At 32.4% G+C, this 18,570-nt stretch overlaps 1 protein-coding gene across 9 annotated transcripts; it reads left to right on the top strand.

The window, feature by feature from the left end:
* The first annotated feature begins 635 nt into the window (after window positions 1-635).
* On the top strand, window positions 636-16,101 carry LOC129942861 (protein phosphatase 1 regulatory subunit 16A). 9 transcript variants are annotated; one of them, XM_056051963.1, is made up of 9 exons: window positions 636-1,110; window positions 11,881-12,141; window positions 12,202-12,832; window positions 12,895-13,020; window positions 13,078-13,153; window positions 13,218-13,338; window positions 13,405-13,501; window positions 13,586-14,159; window positions 14,778-16,101. In XM_056051963.1, the coding sequence occupies exons 2-9, from the start codon at window positions 11,996-11,998 to the stop codon at window positions 15,041-15,043; spliced, it is 2,037 nt and encodes a 678-aa protein (XP_055907938.1). In that variant the 5' UTR covers window positions 636-1,110; window positions 11,881-11,995; the 3' UTR covers window positions 15,044-16,101. The 9 variants fall into 9 exon arrangements, with proteins under 9 accessions (XP_055907938.1, XP_055907942.1, XP_055907941.1 ...); XM_056051967.1 differs by lacking the exon at window positions 636-1,110 and adding an exon at window positions 2,868-3,472 and having other exon boundaries at window positions 13,586-14,099; window positions 14,793-16,101; XM_056051966.1 differs by lacking the exon at window positions 636-1,110 and adding an exon at window positions 2,868-3,472 and having other exon boundaries at window positions 13,586-14,099.
* The last annotated feature ends 2,469 nt before the right edge of the window (window positions 16,102-18,570 follow it).

The raw sequence follows: 18,570 nt of genomic DNA, 5'->3' as shown, positions 1-18,570 counted from the left end.
TGATATTTTGATGCCGTGGCATTTTTTCTTAAGGGTTCAATATAAGGAAGGGTCCACATCATCGAGTATTAAACGATATTTCAAAAACACTGATTCCATCAAAAACTCCAACTAACTTGAAAGTTGAAAAATGTATTAAAACCAATACGCATCATTTGCAAAAGGCTTGAATGCACACACATCAAATTGTTTTATACGACGGACGACACAAACTCGGCATGCACCGGAAATGATTCGTATTCGTCGCAAATAAAAAATACAAAAATGACAAAGGAATGGGATTCCTGAATTGTGACGAAAACAGAAAAAGAAAACCTTTTTGATTACTCCCTACCAAGTGCATTCTACCTATAGCCATGCATCATGGTCAATCTTGTTAGTCTAGCCAGCCAATCTTCAGCTTCAGCCTTTTCTTTTCTTTTTCAAATCAAAGCGGACATCGCACTTGTTAAATCAACTTGCTTTCGCTTTTACATTGATTTTTGTTGTTTCTGTAGTGTATAGTGTATGTGCTCCCAGCTCCCCAAGATCATCATCAATCTGTCGGCGCGGCGGCAAGATCATCGATCGGCGGAGCGGCGCGGCGCGGCCATCAGTGCGCCGACATTTTCTCTCTCTTTACTTAGTGCTGTTTTAGATATCAAATTGGATGGTCGGTCGGACGACGTCGATATTGGATTCTTTCACTCGTCTTTCGGTTTGCAGTGTGCCTTCTTTTTGTGTTATTTTATTTTTCCTTTTCGATTTGTGTTAAGTGAAAGATTAAATGTGCCCCTGTTTATAGTGTTGTCCAATAAATGTATTTGAAAAACTATTTTTTAAATAAAATATTTAAATTATTATTAAATAGTGGATAGGGGAATTCTTCGATTTATAGAAAGGAGAAGAGCCTTAAGTTTTTATAACCTAATTTGTTAGTGTGACTCGAGAATATGTGGAAGTGCTGCAGCAGCAAGAGTCGTTTATACAAACCGCCAGACGCAAATAGATAAACATAAAAATCATCGTAGCAGTTGCTGCTGTCGTTGTTGCTGTCGGCTTGGCAATAACATTATTAATATTAATATCAAATAAAATATGGATTATCAATTTGTGGGAATAGTATATTAGGTAAGTACCTTACCTAGCAGCAAAAAAAAAAATATCTCCTAACTTAGGAAGGAATACACAACATATTTTTAAAGGTGTGCAAAAGCTCTGTTCAAAAATAATTTTTAGATTGTTTTTTATTTCTCATGTACCTAACTACAAGTATGATGTATGTCATGCTCTAATGGACAAATGGAAACACGCATTATGCCTATACGAGTATAGTAAACCATTCCAAATTATACTCTTCAATTCGCAGCGTTTTTCGTTGTTGTTGTTTTGAATTTGTGGTGAATTGTACAGCTGTCTGAATGGCACCCACCTCACAAGTGTCAAAAATTTTGTTTTTAAAACAAGCAGCACTTGAGAGTTGGTGGCAGTGTTAATACATAAAGGTATTGGTGGTTGGTAAGGCAACGAGAAGTGTTCGTAGATGTAAAATTTGTTTTTAAGCTACTGAAGTTTTAATTCAATACATGTCTTTATTTTATATTCAATTCAAAATTAAAGTTAATTTAAATGGTACTTCACTTTATGGTATGATGTTATCACAGTACCGCGAATTTGCTGAGTCTATACAGGATGGTAGCTCAGTTCGATAACTTGGTTTACTGAACGAAAATAGTTAATTATTGGAATCTGAAGCTTTAGAAAAGCAAACAAATTTTATAATGTTCAAACAGGGTTTTTTAATTAGAACTACAAGAATTCTCCAGTTTGCTTTCATTACTGATTTAATCAATATCACACCGAAAAAACGTAAATAATCACGACACTGAGGTGTATTTCATTTTTAATTTATAGAACCGATTATCAACTTTATAAAGAGAAAGAACTGATTTGATACTTCAAATATAGTTGTTTTCTCCTAAATCATAAGCTTTTGAACATTGATCATACAAAAATAAAAGAAATAGCATTTTCGAAAATTTGACAGTAAAAAAAGCAATATACAAATATCAAAATAACATCGAAAAAAATTAAGATTACTAACTTTTCAATTAATATTGGTATTTATTTTAAATTGAATTTTTGGTTTAAATCAATATTTGGTAACATTTACTTTATATAAAATGTTGTACAGAGCCTTTGTATGGAGTTTACAAGTCGTTGATATAATCACAATAAAAATTGACTCCTAGAAGCTCTTCAAGATAGACCAGTGCCCCAAAGATTTTCACTAATTGCTGGTATAATTCTGGTAATTATCCTGTTGAAAAGCCCAGTTCAACGGCTTGTGAGTTTGATCCTACAATATCTAAACATAAACACAAAACATTTGTCTATCCTACAAAACATTTAGATCGTTAAAAATATTTCGAGGCAGCAATAATTTTTTGGCGGCAATATATACTCAAATACTAGGACTGGAGACAGAATAGTACAATTGTTATGATACAAAATTTACAAGCAAACATCGGATATTAATGTACATCATTACCCTTACCATGGATAGGTTTTATCTAGCTTTGAAAAATTGCTCCAATCACTAAACAAGTGCAACTAATATTTTTTAACATGACATGGAACCTTTAATTTAGAAATTCAGTTCTGGTAGACTTAACTATCACTTTTAAAAGCTATAATGCTAAGTAATATATTTCATGAATATTTACTAAATGTTAATAAAAAAGAAAAAGAAAAAACAAAACTTTACTAACATTAAATTTCCTTGATCTACGAACACTTTTTTGTATACATTTTCATTGTTTGCACTCTACTTTGTAACTGTGGTGGTAGAATAGGTAGCTCGATAAACATTTTCCAACCTAGCGGCAGTTACTTCCACTTTATCCACACGCAAGGTGGTTCGCGGTCTTCTATGGTTTCCCTCGGACGGACGTGTCATTACTTTTCTGTGTACTGTTAACCACCACCATATAAGAAACTAAAACTATAACCAATCTCTAATGTTCACGTTTTTTATTTTTTTATTTTGTTTTATTTTTTTATTTTGCTCAATGCCAACCACAATTGAATGTGGAAAGTGCAAGACGGCGGCGATCGCCCTCACCGTTCCCAACAACCAACAGTTTAAATATAGTTAAATAAATTAATGTGCAAAATAATGAAAGCTTAACTAATGTGATTCCTTTTTGCTAAGAAAAGGAAAAATAAAACATTAAACAAAAAAGAAAATAAATATACAAAATTCGAGAAGTAACACATCATACTTCATATAAATATTAATTATACATCGTTGAGAGGAAAAGTTTAAAGCAGCAAGGCTGGCCTGGCCTGGCCTGGACTGGTACCTAACGAAACAGTGAGACACCCATACAAAACTACGAAACTAAAATATGGAATGGATTCAGTCAGACTTGTTTTGATCCGGAAATACCGGTTGAATTGAATTGTGAATTCGCTAGCGCTAGGAATATGTGTAAGCCTTAAATCAAGCCTGTGAGTGGTGCTTGATAAATAAAATAAGCAAATTAAAAAAAAAATACCTTTAATATTTCTCATAACGTAATACCTACCTCTAGGCTAATCAATTTGTCAATTGCAAATTATAAGACTCAAATTAGGTGGTTGTTTGTGTGACACAAATTCTGGGAGAGGAAAAAGCAGCCTTCCCTTAATTTGGTGGGGGGCCATGTTTGCGAGTGATGATGACAAGCAAGGGTAAAAGGCAAACTGGCAACTGGCAACGACGATGAGGACGAACGACGACGACGACGTCCTACCTAGGGCAAATAATCAAGAGTAAATTTTTAGTTGACAAACTACCCCGGATATTATTTTGCAATTCAGGGCAAGGTAATGCTATCCGGGAAGGATATTTTTTATTTTGTCAGGGTGGCACTTGGCGGCTTGGCACATTTACGTGTACATAAACGAGAAAATAATTCTCAGGATTTGCCTACTAATTGGACTGAGATTACCTGTTCATTATGGTGGGTATACGACTACCACGACCGCTGCGGCGCGGCGGCGGCAAGGGAAGAGTGTTACTTCAAATGCAAATACAATATTGATTTTTTTTGTCACTGGCTGTTGTTGTTTTTATCGTTGCCCTATTTTAAGCTTAATTGATGTTTTACACGCTTTGCGATTTCTTCTGATACGATACCAATCCGAACCACCATACATGTTCTCGGTTCTCAGTTCTCATTTCTCATTTTTCAATTCTCGGTTCGTGCATGGTGTGCCTGTAGCCTGTACAAATAGTTTTTATTGTTTATGTAATATTTGACCCATTTTGGGGTGTTGTGTAGGTTGTGATTAAGGACACATCATACATGCACCGCACCACAAAAAAGAGTACTCTTACTCGTACATAGTGGGGTTTTAAAAATGCGATTAATTTAATGTGGAGTAGGTACGAGTGACGAAAGAACGGGTGCACTGACCCTTGGGAGGTGGGATTTATAAAAATATTTAGTTATTTATTTATTTATCCTTGGGGGTTCATTTAGGGTCTTTCCGGAGGGAATGATACAACTTCCGGGCAATCAAGTTATGAGGGTTCACTGAACTTGAATTAAAACACCACTTAAAGTTCAATCTAAAATAACTGCGGAGGATAACCCCAATGGGGTTTGCGTTTGAACTCGAACTCGATACATTTTTTTGGCTGCTTTCAGCATCAGGTTTAGGTTACCAAAAAAAAAGGAAAGTCAGGCATGTTTTTTTGGGCATAGGTTTGTTGGTAATTGTTCCGGTCCAATTTAAGATTTATGTGTTCCCCAACCCTTAGAATCCAACAGATCGGAATATATTTTATTTTTCTCTGATTTGTATTGGACAAAATGTGGCAAGAGTGGGATAGAATAAATAAACTTCGGTTTGGTTTCAGATGAATATACGAGTATTCATCTACATTTATTTATTGAAGCATTCGACCCAACAGAAAACCAAAGTTAATTTTTAAATATATATGTACATAGGTAGAGGTTCGTCGTTCATCTTAAAATTCTATTTTTGTATATAACCTCTTTGAGTATACTCAACAAACGATTGATTGTGTAATAGTTTGTATCTGGAATCCTTAACCATTTTCACTCGAACTCGTCGAATAACTTTTTTGTTGTGTTTTAGTAAAACAAACCAACAAGTAAATATATCTCTATCAACCTCTTATGTATTTCATCAGAGAAGTAAAATAAGCTTTAAAAAAGATTTAACTTACATTTTGTAAGAGATTTGATATTTACAAGATGATTGATTTATCAAAATACATGCCGACGGTTTGTCTAAAGCAAAATCGACTTTTTTGTAAACATCACTCCACGTTTCAATCTTTTAAAACTATTTTAAATAAATATGATAGATTAAACAAATATTAATCGTCTCAATGTATCGAAAACAAACAAAATGTGAATCGATGAAGAAAACATTCTGTGACGGGCGGGATGTTCAAGGTGGGTGGAAGGGAAGAAGGTCGATTGAATGTTTTATTATTTGTATACTTATAGGGTGAAGTCATGTGTGCTTCTTTCTGAAAACAAAATGAAAAAAGTGTTAGCAGCTGTATTACATCATTCTTATTTTATTTTTTTTGCAACTCTTTAAGGCAAAGCAAAAGGCTTCTCTTACAGTTTACTGCAACGACCAACATATTACATATGTACATAATATCTAGAGTTTATGTACACAAATCTAATCCGACACAAATTCAATAAACGAAAAGGACTAAAGTTTCAATTTACTTACTTACCAGTTACTCGTACATCCTAACTTCCATTTTATGTAGAAAAGTACATTATAATGTATGCTAACATCGCTTGAAAATTTATCAGATGCAAAGTTGGCATTTCCTTCGAGGGCACTTTAAATTACCTTCTTGAGTTGGAGTAGGACTTTGATTACGTTTAAGTCATGTTGTTTGAACAACATATAGATACTTAAAGTTTCCGAATATAATCATTAACTAGGTTATCTCGTTATTCGCATAAGGGCTCTCTCTTAGGTAATTTTCCGAGCAATGTTAAGCTTTAGTGGTATTTTAATAGGAATTGTATTAAAATATTAATTATTTTGAGGGAAGTGGTCGTACAGATATTTTAGACCTTATTATTTAGTCATAAGAAACATTTTGGAATCATTTAGATTTCATTGTTTTAATAGATTAATTGAATATTATAAAATCAAAGGGTTAATTTCAAATGAGGAGTCCCAAACTCCCAATGCACTAATTTCAAGTGTTTCGATTGAAATAAATCTCTACAAGTTTTGCAATACAACATAATCCAGATTACATGGAGCTATGGATAAGGAAATTGCACATTTATATAATTTTTTTTTTTTTTGGCTTGTCAACTTGAATAATTTATTTCCAGTTTCAGTACATGATTATATTTAGATTTATTCATTGAATGCATACACAATAAGACATACATCTTATAATATTAGTGATATGCTAAAATACAAAACATAAAATAGTAAACAGGCTACTTCAAAGATGAATTTATACAAAATTTTTGAGTTTATACAAAATTTAATTTAATTTAATTAATAATCTCATTCTTTAAATTCAAATTAATTTATTCAGTTAAAATTACAATTAGTATATAATATTTATGTACATATGTATATTTATACAAATTTTAGTAGTTCAGTTCGTTATTTAAAATCATATAATATAAAATTCGTACATATTAATCTCAACTCTAAACTTTATGCGGGGTTCTTTGAAAATTAGGCACTTTGAAAATGACTTCGGAGTTCGAATTGAAACCTAGTTTCTCCATTTAAAGTTTTCAACTTTCTAGGCAGAAGATTTCACAGACGAATAGCGTAAACAAAAAATTGTTGTTCAGAGGTACTACAGGAATAATGAGGGTGCATAAGCATTAAGGATCTGCTTGAGGAACTGAATTGAATCCTATTATATAAACTAGAAGGTTGTTGCGTGTTTATTATGTTAGAGAGTAGGAGTAGAGTCCTCTACCGCATGAGATGATCGAAGGAAAAGTTGTAAATTTGGAGTGAAAATTCCGAAATACGATCAAAACGACGTAGAACAAAAGTGTAGCGAGCTATGTTATTAAAGGCGACATTCAATTTTCTTCTACTGTTGGCATCACAGTTGCTAAAAACTTCGCAACCATAAGTTAATATTGGAATCACAATCGTTTTGGCAATCATCATCCGAGTGTTCAAGGGCGTAAAATGTTGTGACGACCATAACATTCTAAGAACCCCATAAACCTTACCCACCGCCACATTGATATAGCTGTCCCAAGTAAGTCTCCTTACTGGATGTAAATTCAATTGGTATACCATTCAAGCAGATGCTTGAAAAATACTCCAGATTAATTGCTGATTTATTGATGATAACACATTTTGACTTGGTAGGATTTAAGAAAAGACCATTATTCTGAGACCAGTTTGATATTTTTTCGAGATCTTGGTTGATAGTATAAGTTCCATCTTTTATTAGCCCCAGGGGACAACTATAAATCAACTGTACTTCATCAGCAAACATTTGAATCGCACATCCCGAAATCTGAGTTAGTATTTCAATAATGTATAGGGAGAAGAGAAGGGACCCAAAATAAAGCCCTGGGGAACTCCTCTGGTTGTGGGAAGGAATGACGACATTTTGTTGTTAACCGACACCGCCTGAAATCTATCTTGCAGATATGTTTTCATCAACTTAACAGCCAATGGAGACAAACCAAAAAAAAACTAGAAAGTTTCTGACATAAAACGTGGTGGTCCACCGTATCAAAGGCTTTTGAAAGGTCTAGTAATACTAGAAAAGATACATGAAATAACATCTGATGATTTATTTAATATTTTTTCTTAAATGATTTTATTCCAATAGTATATTTAAAATAATATATTTTTCGGTATTGATCACATTTTTTGTGGATATAGAAATAGTACACATACCTTTAATCGTAAAAAAAGAACAAGTTAAAAAACTCGTAAAACGTAAACTTTCAACTATAATTTGACATCTATTTTATGGGATGGAGAACCGGACTTTATGTGTCCAATTCCTTAAATGTTCTATAGATATTTACGATATTTGATGCATGTTTAGGGTCATTGTCATACATGAATATCCATCCCCCTCCGGAACGTTTTACCATATTCAGCGTTTTTAACTATCTCCAGAGTGCTCTTAACAAAACTGCACGTTTTTGTTCAGATATGCTTCATTTAACAAATTTTATGCGATCTCCAATGTTATTTCAAGCCAGAATCCGTATTTTTCCGGCTTACCTGTCGCAACAGCTTAGTATCATGAAGACTTCTTCAAATGATTCTGCCTGACAAGTTTAAACCGAACTCCTAGTTTATTTCAGTTCTAAAAGTGGGAGATGACATAAAATGGGGCACATTTACGTTTTTTTCTATCGCTCTATCTATTCGTTTCGAAATTTTATTATGAGGTCTTGATTTCTTTTTACCCAAATAAAAGGCATTCTAAACCACTTTACGCCAACAGTTCACTGTTTTGGCTATTTGGGACGGATTTTTGCCTCGACTGTAAAGATGGATAATAAATCTCCTCTTCTCCGTAGTATAATTATTTTTTTTAAATTAATAAATAACAACCTAAAATAAAGTACAATATTCCAGCACGAAATAAAACAATACAGTCAAAAAATGTGTGTAATTTTTGTCCTCAGAAGTAAGAGATTAAAACAAAAAAAAAAACAAGCTAACCAAGATTACAATATTCCTTGGACTTGATTGTAACCATTAGATGTTGATCTAGACAAAATACAAACAAAACATTACAAAAATTGTACTGAATGTTAATTTGAAATGTATGACTTTTTTAGTTGTTTTTGAAATATGACATTATAATCATCAGAAGAATAAATAAAATCGATTCGAGTTTTAATCTCGATTTTAAAACATTATACTCTTATTAGGCGTTTTTTTTTAAGAATAAGGCAAAAATATTTTTGGAACCTCTTCTGGAAATAAAATTGTTACCACATTGACTTTAAACATATTGATGGTTAAGCGCTGTATGACAAGTTTGGCCAAATCAGTCAGCATGACTCGATAACACTAGTCGTAGCCGCAACTCCTCTTCATTTTAAAGGAAATAAGGAACGATTTGATCATAATGCTGCCAACGTGCAAATCAAAGCAAACAGTAAATTCGAATAGATCTAACAGTGATTCGTAAATAGCTTAGAGTGTCTTCGCTCCATGTACGAAAGTTTTGCTTACTTACAAAGCCTTTTAACCAGAAATGAGCTTTATCACTAAGGAAATCGAATGAAGTCTCTATGAACTTGGCGAACAGAGGTGGAATCGGCTAAGGTGATAATTGACTATCATATTTTTGATAGACAAATTGACTATCGCTGATTTTACCGTCTATGTAAGATGATTTAAAGTAATTCAATTCGATTGAAAAGAATTTGATTAAAATTGTCACTATTCATTGTTGCTATGGTGTAATTTTACAATGATTTATATAAAATATCTAAATGAAAGTATCAAATTGGCTGTAATAACATTCTTAATGTCGTAGACTTTTCGAGTCACAACAATGTTATTTTTAAAACTAAAATGGGTAACTGAACAAGTTTTCTATTCGATTGTGTAAGCGTTTGGTAGCTGTATTGAGAAACGACATATTTGTTGGAAAATGAGTATCTCAGTTTTGTAGTGACAGCCTTTTAGACATCAATTTGACTATCAACTTACATAGATCAAATTCATTTAACAACAATTACCTTAGCCGATTCCACCACTGATTTATTTCCTAAGAAATTTCAACAAGATGCGTTTTATTGTTTAAGTTCAGTGCAGGGAACTGTGAGCTCAGTTTGTGTTTCCTTTTTCAATCTGTAGTAGCTCGCAGCGCCTTCCGAAAATATTTTATTATTTTTTTTTAATTTATATAATTTTTCATTTAAATGCTCAAATGTGTTTTATAAATAAATCTGAGAGTTCTGATCAAACTCTGCTGAAAGCATTCTCAAGCTCTGTTCCTTGCTTTACTCAGAGTTAAAAAAGTTACTTTGGAAGACTTGTTTTGCCGTTTTTCAGGATAAATTGAGCAAGATCATAAAATATAAGGGACTTTGCATATAATTGCATTCTTTGAACGCGATTTTAGATAACTTTAAATCAAACTTAGAATTTTACTTTACTATCTTTTACATAAAACATTAATAACAACAAACAAAAATCATAAGGTACAAGTCCATAATAATTGAAACGAAAAAGTCATTTGCTTTTTTCATTATGACAAGAAACCCTTTTGCATTAAACTTTAAATAAAATTGTGCAGTAAATAAATAAATAACAGAGTTATGTCATCTGACCCTGCCCATCGATAAGCTTTGGTGAAATTAAAATCAACTGTCATTATGACATAAGCAAACTTGTCTTAATAGAGTTAGGGAGACTTTTCTTGACTTACTTTCCAGCAAACGTTCCAATAAAGCTGCCTTTTTTGGCAGCTGACCGATCAGATACTACAAACATGCCTTACTTTCAAGTCCCTGTCCATTCTCAACTGTCAGACAGACAACAACCATTGAAATTTATCACGCGGGTAAATTACACCCTTTATATGAGCTTCAATTAACTAAAACGAATTTTGCCTCTAAAGGAATCAACAATAATTTTTAAGAATTAAACATTGATACGAGTATTTGAAACAATTCTTTCAAGTAATTTCATATTTCAAAAAAAAACTGTTTCTAAAAATTATTAAACAATAGTTCTCTCAAATTTCTTTGACCTTTTAATGAAAATAAATTGACCAACTGCCTCAAACGAATATATGTTACATAAATTTAACAAAATAACATTCAATCCATTTTAGCTTCCATTTGCAAAAAGCATCAGGTAATTGATTTGTTTTTCTTTCCCTTGGTTTCCCATTGTCACTATTATTGATTGAGATGAATTAAAAATAAATACAAAAAAAAACCTTTTACCGTCATGTCCCACAACTGATTGATGCATTTAAACAACACCACGAGAGTGTTATTAAGTGTTTTTCAACTCAAATAAAATTTATTACCCTTACCCTTTCCGAGTCAATATAACAATTTTTTTCTTGGAACGTAACGTAAATATGATAACTTCTTGATTTTTATTATTTACCCTAATCTGTACAGCTAATTAATATAATTTGTGTGTAGGTACGATATATTTTGTTTTCATTTCATTAAATATCACATGGTACCGTGTTTCATTATTATTGATTTAATGTCACACTGATGTTAAGTATCCATAAATATGTATTGGCATCATCCGTACCATACGCACGACGACTTCCCTATTGTTGTTCAGCAATAAACTGGTCGAACCCACACTGTTTCAAAACCAAAAAATATATATTTTGCTGTGCTGTTATCACTCATATCACGTAACTGATATTAGAAATATTTTTGCGACATTCACACTTCTTATAGAAATATTAGCAGCTCTAGTTCAAAAAAATAAAAGTAATTTTCATGAAGGTCTTTCGTGTTTTCAAATTTTTGTACTATCTGTTTACATAAAATAATAAAAAAGATATTACGAATATCGTTACTTAGGTTTTTATTGAGGCTGTCATAAAACTCTTAAAGGGTTTTTCTTGCAAATTTTCAACAACGTAAGAAAGTATGTTGCCTACAGTTCAGTCAGCATTGAGTAAATGAAAATTTTCAATTTTATTATCTTATCTTTAGTTATAACATTATTATTTTTTTTTCATTTAATGATCGAAGTACGAACCTACGTTCATACCTATCTATAGTATAGATGAGGTGTTATGTATACGATTACACCTCTTTTGTACACAAAGTTGACAGTGAACAATTTGCAATATATTGGTTCTTAATAAATTATTAATTTCTTTCCTTTTTTCAGTAACGAGTCATAATACATGAGTGTGTTTCTGCTTCGCTTCGAGGAAGGAAATAAGAGAGAATTCCTCTTTTAGACTTTGGTGGAGTGGTACAGATAAAGTTGATGCAATTTAAAAATGGTTAAGGGAATACTTGTTCATCGGCCACGGCCGGATGATGCGGACAAATTGGGTGCACTGAAAATGGATCATTCCGATTTGGTCGCTGAAATGCAAACCGTCGAAAATCTTCCCACTCACGAAAGACTCCAATTGGCACGAATGTAAGTTCGAAATCCCTCATAATTTCACTATAAATTCTATTTTATTATTTTATTTTTTAGGAGAAGAGCACAACAATTAAAAATCAATCGCCAAAAAGAAAAGGAATGGCTAAAATTACAGCGAAGCCAAAAAAACAATCATCAAACTGATAGGCATTCCATTAGCAGACAGAGTTCAAAGCATATCTTCTTCGAGAATAGTGTTATACTCCTGGAAGCGGCTAGTCGCAACGACATTCAGGAAGTTGCAAACCTGCTTCAACGTGGTATCACTCCAGATGCCGCTAATGAAGACGGCCTTACCGCATTGCACCAATGCTGCATTGATAACAACATTGAAATGCTTAAGCTTCTCCTTGACTACGGTGCTAATGTTGATGCTCAGGACAGTGATAAGTGGACTCCGTTACATGCAGCTGCTACGTGTGGGCATTTGTATTTGGTTAAGATTCTTATTGAAAGGGGTGCAAATTTACTGGCAGTTAATACTGACGGTAATATGCCCTACGACCTTTGTGACGATGAGGATACATTGGATTTCATCGAAGCGGAAATGTCGAAGAGGGGTGTCACGCAAGAGCTAATCGACGACACGCGATCAATGACCGAGAAACAAATGCTTAGTGATTTGCTGGAGTTGGCCAGCAACGGAGGTGACCTGGAAGACCCCGATCATCAAGGTGCTACACCTGTAAGTGCTCGAAGTCAGCCTGCAATTTAACAATGAAATAACAATCTGTATTTATTTTTTAGCTACATATTGCTTCGGCAAATGGCTATAATCGGGTGGTGGAATTTTTACTGGAACACCATGTAAATGTCGATGCCGTCGATAAGGACTTATGGACACCGGTTCATGCAGCTGCTTGTTGGGGTCACGTAAGTTTTTGGTAAATAGAAGTCTTTAGCAAGAGGGTTTAAAGATTTTTTTCCTAGCTCGAGGTATTAGAGATGCTAGCCCAATATGGCGCTGACTTAAATGCTAAGAACAAAGACGACGAAACACCCTCAGGTATTTTAAATATTCTATTTGAAAACCATAAAATAAAACGTTTTTAACTTCCTTTCCATTAAAGACATATGTGAGGATCAGGAAATACGAGAACGAATAGAACAATTAAAATCCGAACAAGAAACAAAACGTTTAGCTGATGCACAAATAAGACGAGTACGTCGTTCACAAAGCAGCAATACGAGGTAAAGCAAGCGACATTGATTTTAAGAAAACTGAAGTATTAAAGATAAATGATTTATTCGTTATAGGGCGCAATCAGTACGGCGGACTTCACTGCGAGATAAAACGCTGACAACAAAGAAAGATGCTGTGGAAGAAACAAGACTGCGATTACAAGCACAAGAGGTTTGGGTTTTTTCAAGACACTCTTATTTATTTAAAATTCTATTTAAAATGTATATAACTTTCCTGTGTCAATTATTTCTTAAGGTGTATACAACACCGGATAGCACAACAGAAATACTTCCAACATATCTTCGAAGCAACCAAGAGACTAAACAACCAACTGGCAATGCAACGAACACCCACGATAATATGCCAACGAGTACAACTCCTACAATTCCACCGCTTAAAATTGAATTTCGTTCAAATAGCAATAGTGAAGGGGGCGGAAGCGGCGATAAAATCTCAACAAAGGCATTAGATAGTAAAAAAGATAACACCCACCACATTGGTTCCAACAACAATGTGATCCTCGTCAATGGCCATCATCATGGCTCGAGTGGAATTGAAACCAACGAAATGTGCGTAGACGACGTGGATGCAGCAAACTACTTATCAAACTCCCGTTATCCACCCGAAGGTAAGGAGTATGATGAAGTAAACCGAATGGACAAGATGAACACGATGACGAAGACTTCGACCTCAGGCTATACAAATTGTTCCAATGGCAACAATAACACTCTGGAAAAGATGTCTGGCGGCAACAATCGAGCGACGACAGGTATTTTTCAAACGAGTAAAGAAAATGGGAAAATAAATGTGCAAGTTACTGTGCTTGTAGGTGAGTACAAGCTGAAACCAGACGTTATATTTAAAGTAACGTTGTTAACTATGTAAAGTCAAAATAAAAAAAATAAAAAACGTTCGGGAAAGTGATGATAGTATGAGCAAAGAATTTTGGACACATCATGAAGCGGTTGACAAACACAAAATAAAATGACAAAGCTTACCATCATTCAGTTGAGTGCATTTTGAATGCATGCAACGAAGAAGGTCTGATGTGCGAGACTCAAGTAACAGACATATACATATTCCTATTTTCAAATAAGCCATGAATTCATTTTCTTTTAACGCTGTACTATCATTGTTTTCCATAGTTTATAGATTTATTTTATTGCTTTTTTGCAAATGCTTTTTCATTTGTAGTTTTAAACATTTTTAAATTTCATTTAAATTTAAGCCAAAAAAAATCCCCTGCATGCTTTAAATTAACTTAACTTATTTATTTTATTTGTTTGTTTTGTTTTTGCCCATTGCGATTGTGATTGTGATTGCCTGGTTGTTAACCGCTTACCCTGTGTTTGTTGTGGTGTTTTGTTATGCCTACATACACGTAAACCCTCGTCCTTGTTCCCGTTTTGTTGAACAAAAAAAATTAAATGTTATCATCCTAAATAAGACACTCATCATGTAGATAATGCATACGCGGGAGCAACACTAGCCAATTTGAAAAAGCAACGCTCACAGTCGCGTTCAAATGCACTAACCGAAAACGGTTCTGTTATAGGAACCAACAATACCACAGAGGCAGTTCAGTCAGCATCATCGCCATCCTCCTCCTCAATTGATCCGCGAGTCTTGTCTATGACGAAGTTTAGTGGAGTTACCGGAGACGTTGTCGGCGATAGTACGAGTTCCAGAAGAAAATGTTGTACCCTTATGTAATATGTAAAATGTAAAAGGTGATTTGAATTCCTTTATCTTGGCATATCAATGTTTATTTTTACATAAATTATACGAAAAACAAAAACACAATAACCAAAGTACACAAATAACAAACAAAACAAAAAGAGTGTTTGCGTGTTCTTTTTTTGTTCTCTCTTTCTCTTACTCTCTGTCTCTCTCTTTGTACTTCAATGGTATAACAGTATTGATTAATTATAAAAAAATATTAATGCAAATTTAATGATCTACAATTTTGAACAAAAGCTCAAAACTTACATATATTAATAAATACAAAATGTCACTTAATGCATCACTCTTACTCTCCATACAGTATACAAAAATACATAAATTTATACTTTTAATAAAATACTTATATATACCAACACTATATATATATACATACAATTCTTAATCACTTAACATGTTTGTTATACATATATATAAATAAATAAAAAATATATATATATTTAGTTAAGTTACTCAGAGTATAAGTTTTTATTGAATACTTCTTAGGTTTAACTAGCAGCATTATTAATTTAAAGTTAAAAACTTAATTTAAATTATTTAGATACAAAACTGCCTTATATATGTCTTTTTAACAAAAAACAAAAAAAAAGTCTACACTGTATAGTATTATACACATTGTATTTATACATCACATGTGAAACCAATTGATTTGTCTTCTAATTTTGTGTCAAGACTTAGTATATATTTACCTATATTTACCGATGCAACAAAAATGTATGTAACGTGCATTTCTTTTTAAACAAATGCACAGTGTGTGTTGAGTAACTAATTAATAAACAAAAAATATAAAATTATATCTTTACAATCGACGAATATTTTCTTTTTCTACAAAATCAAAATAAAAAAAGAAAGAAAATCAATAGTTTTCGAGCGAATTAAAATTTAATAAAAACTAAAGTAAAATCAAACGTATTCTAAATACGCAGAATGTAGCCCAATGTGTTATTTAATAGCAAATGTAATTTATATTTTTATAATCTTATCTGTTCTTTAATCTTTGATCGGAAATAAAGTTCTAAAACAAATAAAAAGTTTTCTTAGTAGTTTTAACTATAACACCTGTTTTTTTGACACAGAAATATCACGGTAAGAATATAAATAATAAATATTCAATAATAAATACTCAAGCTAAGTATTGAGGTCGCAAAAATTGGATTCGCGGGGTCCTGCTTACTTTCAGACACTCACTACTTTACCTTGAAGAATACAAATGAAACGGCTGTACTACGAATTCCATAATCAACGCGATTGTTATAAATGGGGACTCATAAGATGATTATAGTAAAACAACGCCATAATAAGGATAAAAAGTTAACAAAATTTGATTCAAAAATTATTTTTTCTGGTTTTTGCCTTCTAACCCTCGTGTACATCATGGGGTCGAAATATACCCCAAGCATGTAAACACTCATAACTTTTTTGTTTTACAAATTTATTTCTATGGGATTAATAATCAGTGAACGAAATTAAGTTATTATTTATTAAGCTTGTATGTTTTTACGATCTAGTATCATCACAGGCTTATTTTGAGTACCGGAAGTGTCTTTTTCATATTTATGCTGCGTCGATAGCAAAAAAAACTTGATACTTTAGCTTTGGAACATAAGAATATCGAAAGATACATATATAAGAGAATAGCTGGATACTGTTTCCCGTCATGAAAAAATTCCTTTACTATAGAGGGTCTTGGGAAGGATCTTCTGTTTTTGATAATTTTTCCCAAGATTGTGCATATTTTTATTGAGCAACCTCGGGGCTAGGTTCACGGGCGTGAAGAAGTAAGGTTGCGGCGGGTGTTAAAATATGATAGCGTCAATGCCATCACAACATCATATACATTTATACAACCTTCCTTTGATCAGAGCTTTACTAAGTACTAGTTTTACCAAATATAAAAAAAATCAATAAATCTTAGCACTGAAGTTTTAAATCAATTTTACACTTTTTCTTTATTTTAGTTTTTCCAATAAAGTTTGTTTCATATACCACCTACACACGATTTAACATTTACAGCCAAAATTTTCAATTGTAATCGAATAACAAATTAGAAATAATGGACCTTTGTATACGCATAAATGTACCTACTCAAGATCTAGAGAACCCAGTCGAAGGGTTTAACTTTATTTATAGGTAACGGTGACCATCCGGTCATTATTATAATGAACAGTTCATTATTTGAAGAAAATTTTCATTATGAATTATTGTGTGTCAGAAAACATAAAAATTCTCATTATTTGTTCATTGTTTTATGACTTTTTTCTTTAAGGAAAGCCTAAGCATGAAAATCATTAAATGTTTAATGAAAATGTACCCTTACATAATAATTCGTAGCCTTTCTTTTTCGGAGCACTTCCTACCCTCCCAATTACAAAAATCAGATCATATTATACATCCTTACATACTCGTACAGAGGTTAAATCCTTACATATAAGTTAAACTAATACTCTTACACTTGCGCACAGGATGACTTTCACCACTGGAAATTAATTTTACCATTGAATTTTACTGACCATGACAATTTTAAAAATAACTTTCAGTGAATGTGAATGAAAATAATTTTGTTTGCATTTGGACTAATTATGGAATTTTCCAAAAGTAATTTTGAGAGTGCAAAGTGGAGTTAAGTTTAATGTAAATTATGAAAAAGACAAGCAATATTTCTTTTAATGACTCTGATGTTTTTGACGAGTTTGCTTGTGTAAAAAGTTATGTTTCTTCAGAAAAAATTGTTGAATGGAAGGAGAGCCAAATAAGTGTTGGAGATAGGAGGGTCTAAATTTTCAATAAAAAAATGATACAGTATGAAAACATTTCAAAAATCGTAGATTTGTTTATGCCTTCCTGGGTCTAATTCCCCTACAGAGAGTTTTCTCAATTTTAAACAATGTATGGACAAACGAAAAAAAAACAATATTAAAATTGAAACACTCAGGTCTATTTTAATTTGCAAATGGAATCATGAATTAAATTGCATCGAATTTAGCAATTATTTAAAAGGAAAGCCAGAATTAATTTTAAAAAAAATATTCTTCCGAAAAGTACTTATTTTAACAATATTAATATATTTTAATTCGATGTCAAAGTTGTTTGACTAACAAACATGATATAATAGAGTTTACGTTTTTTTTTGTTGATAATAAGTTAGAAATTGCAAGAATCTGTGTTTTTTATGTTTGTTTTGTTTATTATGGATGAAAGTTCCTTTTTTGTTTATTTTTTATTTATATTTATTTACTATTACTCAATGAAATAAAAAAAAATCTTGAAAACTGTACTGTTCATTATTTTGTGTCGGAAAACATGGTCACCGTATTTATAGGTTACTTATTAGGGCAAACCGAAAATCCCCATCAAAGGTAGACATTTTAAACTTATGGCATTTCCTGTAAGTTTTGAAGTCAACAAAATTTAAAAATATATTTCCGAATGACCTTTTTGTTTATCATTATTTATCTGATAAATGTTTGAAAATCATTCGTAAATAATATTGACAAAATTAA

This window comes from Eupeodes corollae, chromosome 1 (assembly GCF_945859685.1).
Source record: "Eupeodes corollae chromosome 1, idEupCoro1.1, whole genome shotgun sequence".
NCBI classification, from domain to species: Eukaryota; Metazoa; Arthropoda; class Insecta; order Diptera; family Syrphidae; genus Eupeodes; species Eupeodes corollae.
Note: the sequence above shows the minus strand (reverse complement) of the source record. Positions and strands in the feature narration are given on the sequence as shown.

Coding starts and splice junctions, on each gene's coding strand:
- LOC129942861 (XM_056051963.1), top strand. CDS start 11,996: ATGGTTAAGGGAATACTTGTTCATCGGCCACGGCCGGATGATGCGGAC. Junction 13,021..13,077: donor CAGCTGCTTGTTGGGGTCAC/GTAAGTTTTTGG, acceptor TTTTTTTCCTAG/CTCGAGGTATTAGAGATGCT. Junction 13,154..13,217: donor AGACGACGAAACACCCTCAG/GTATTTTAAATA, acceptor TTTCCATTAAAG/ACATATGTGAGGATCAGGAA.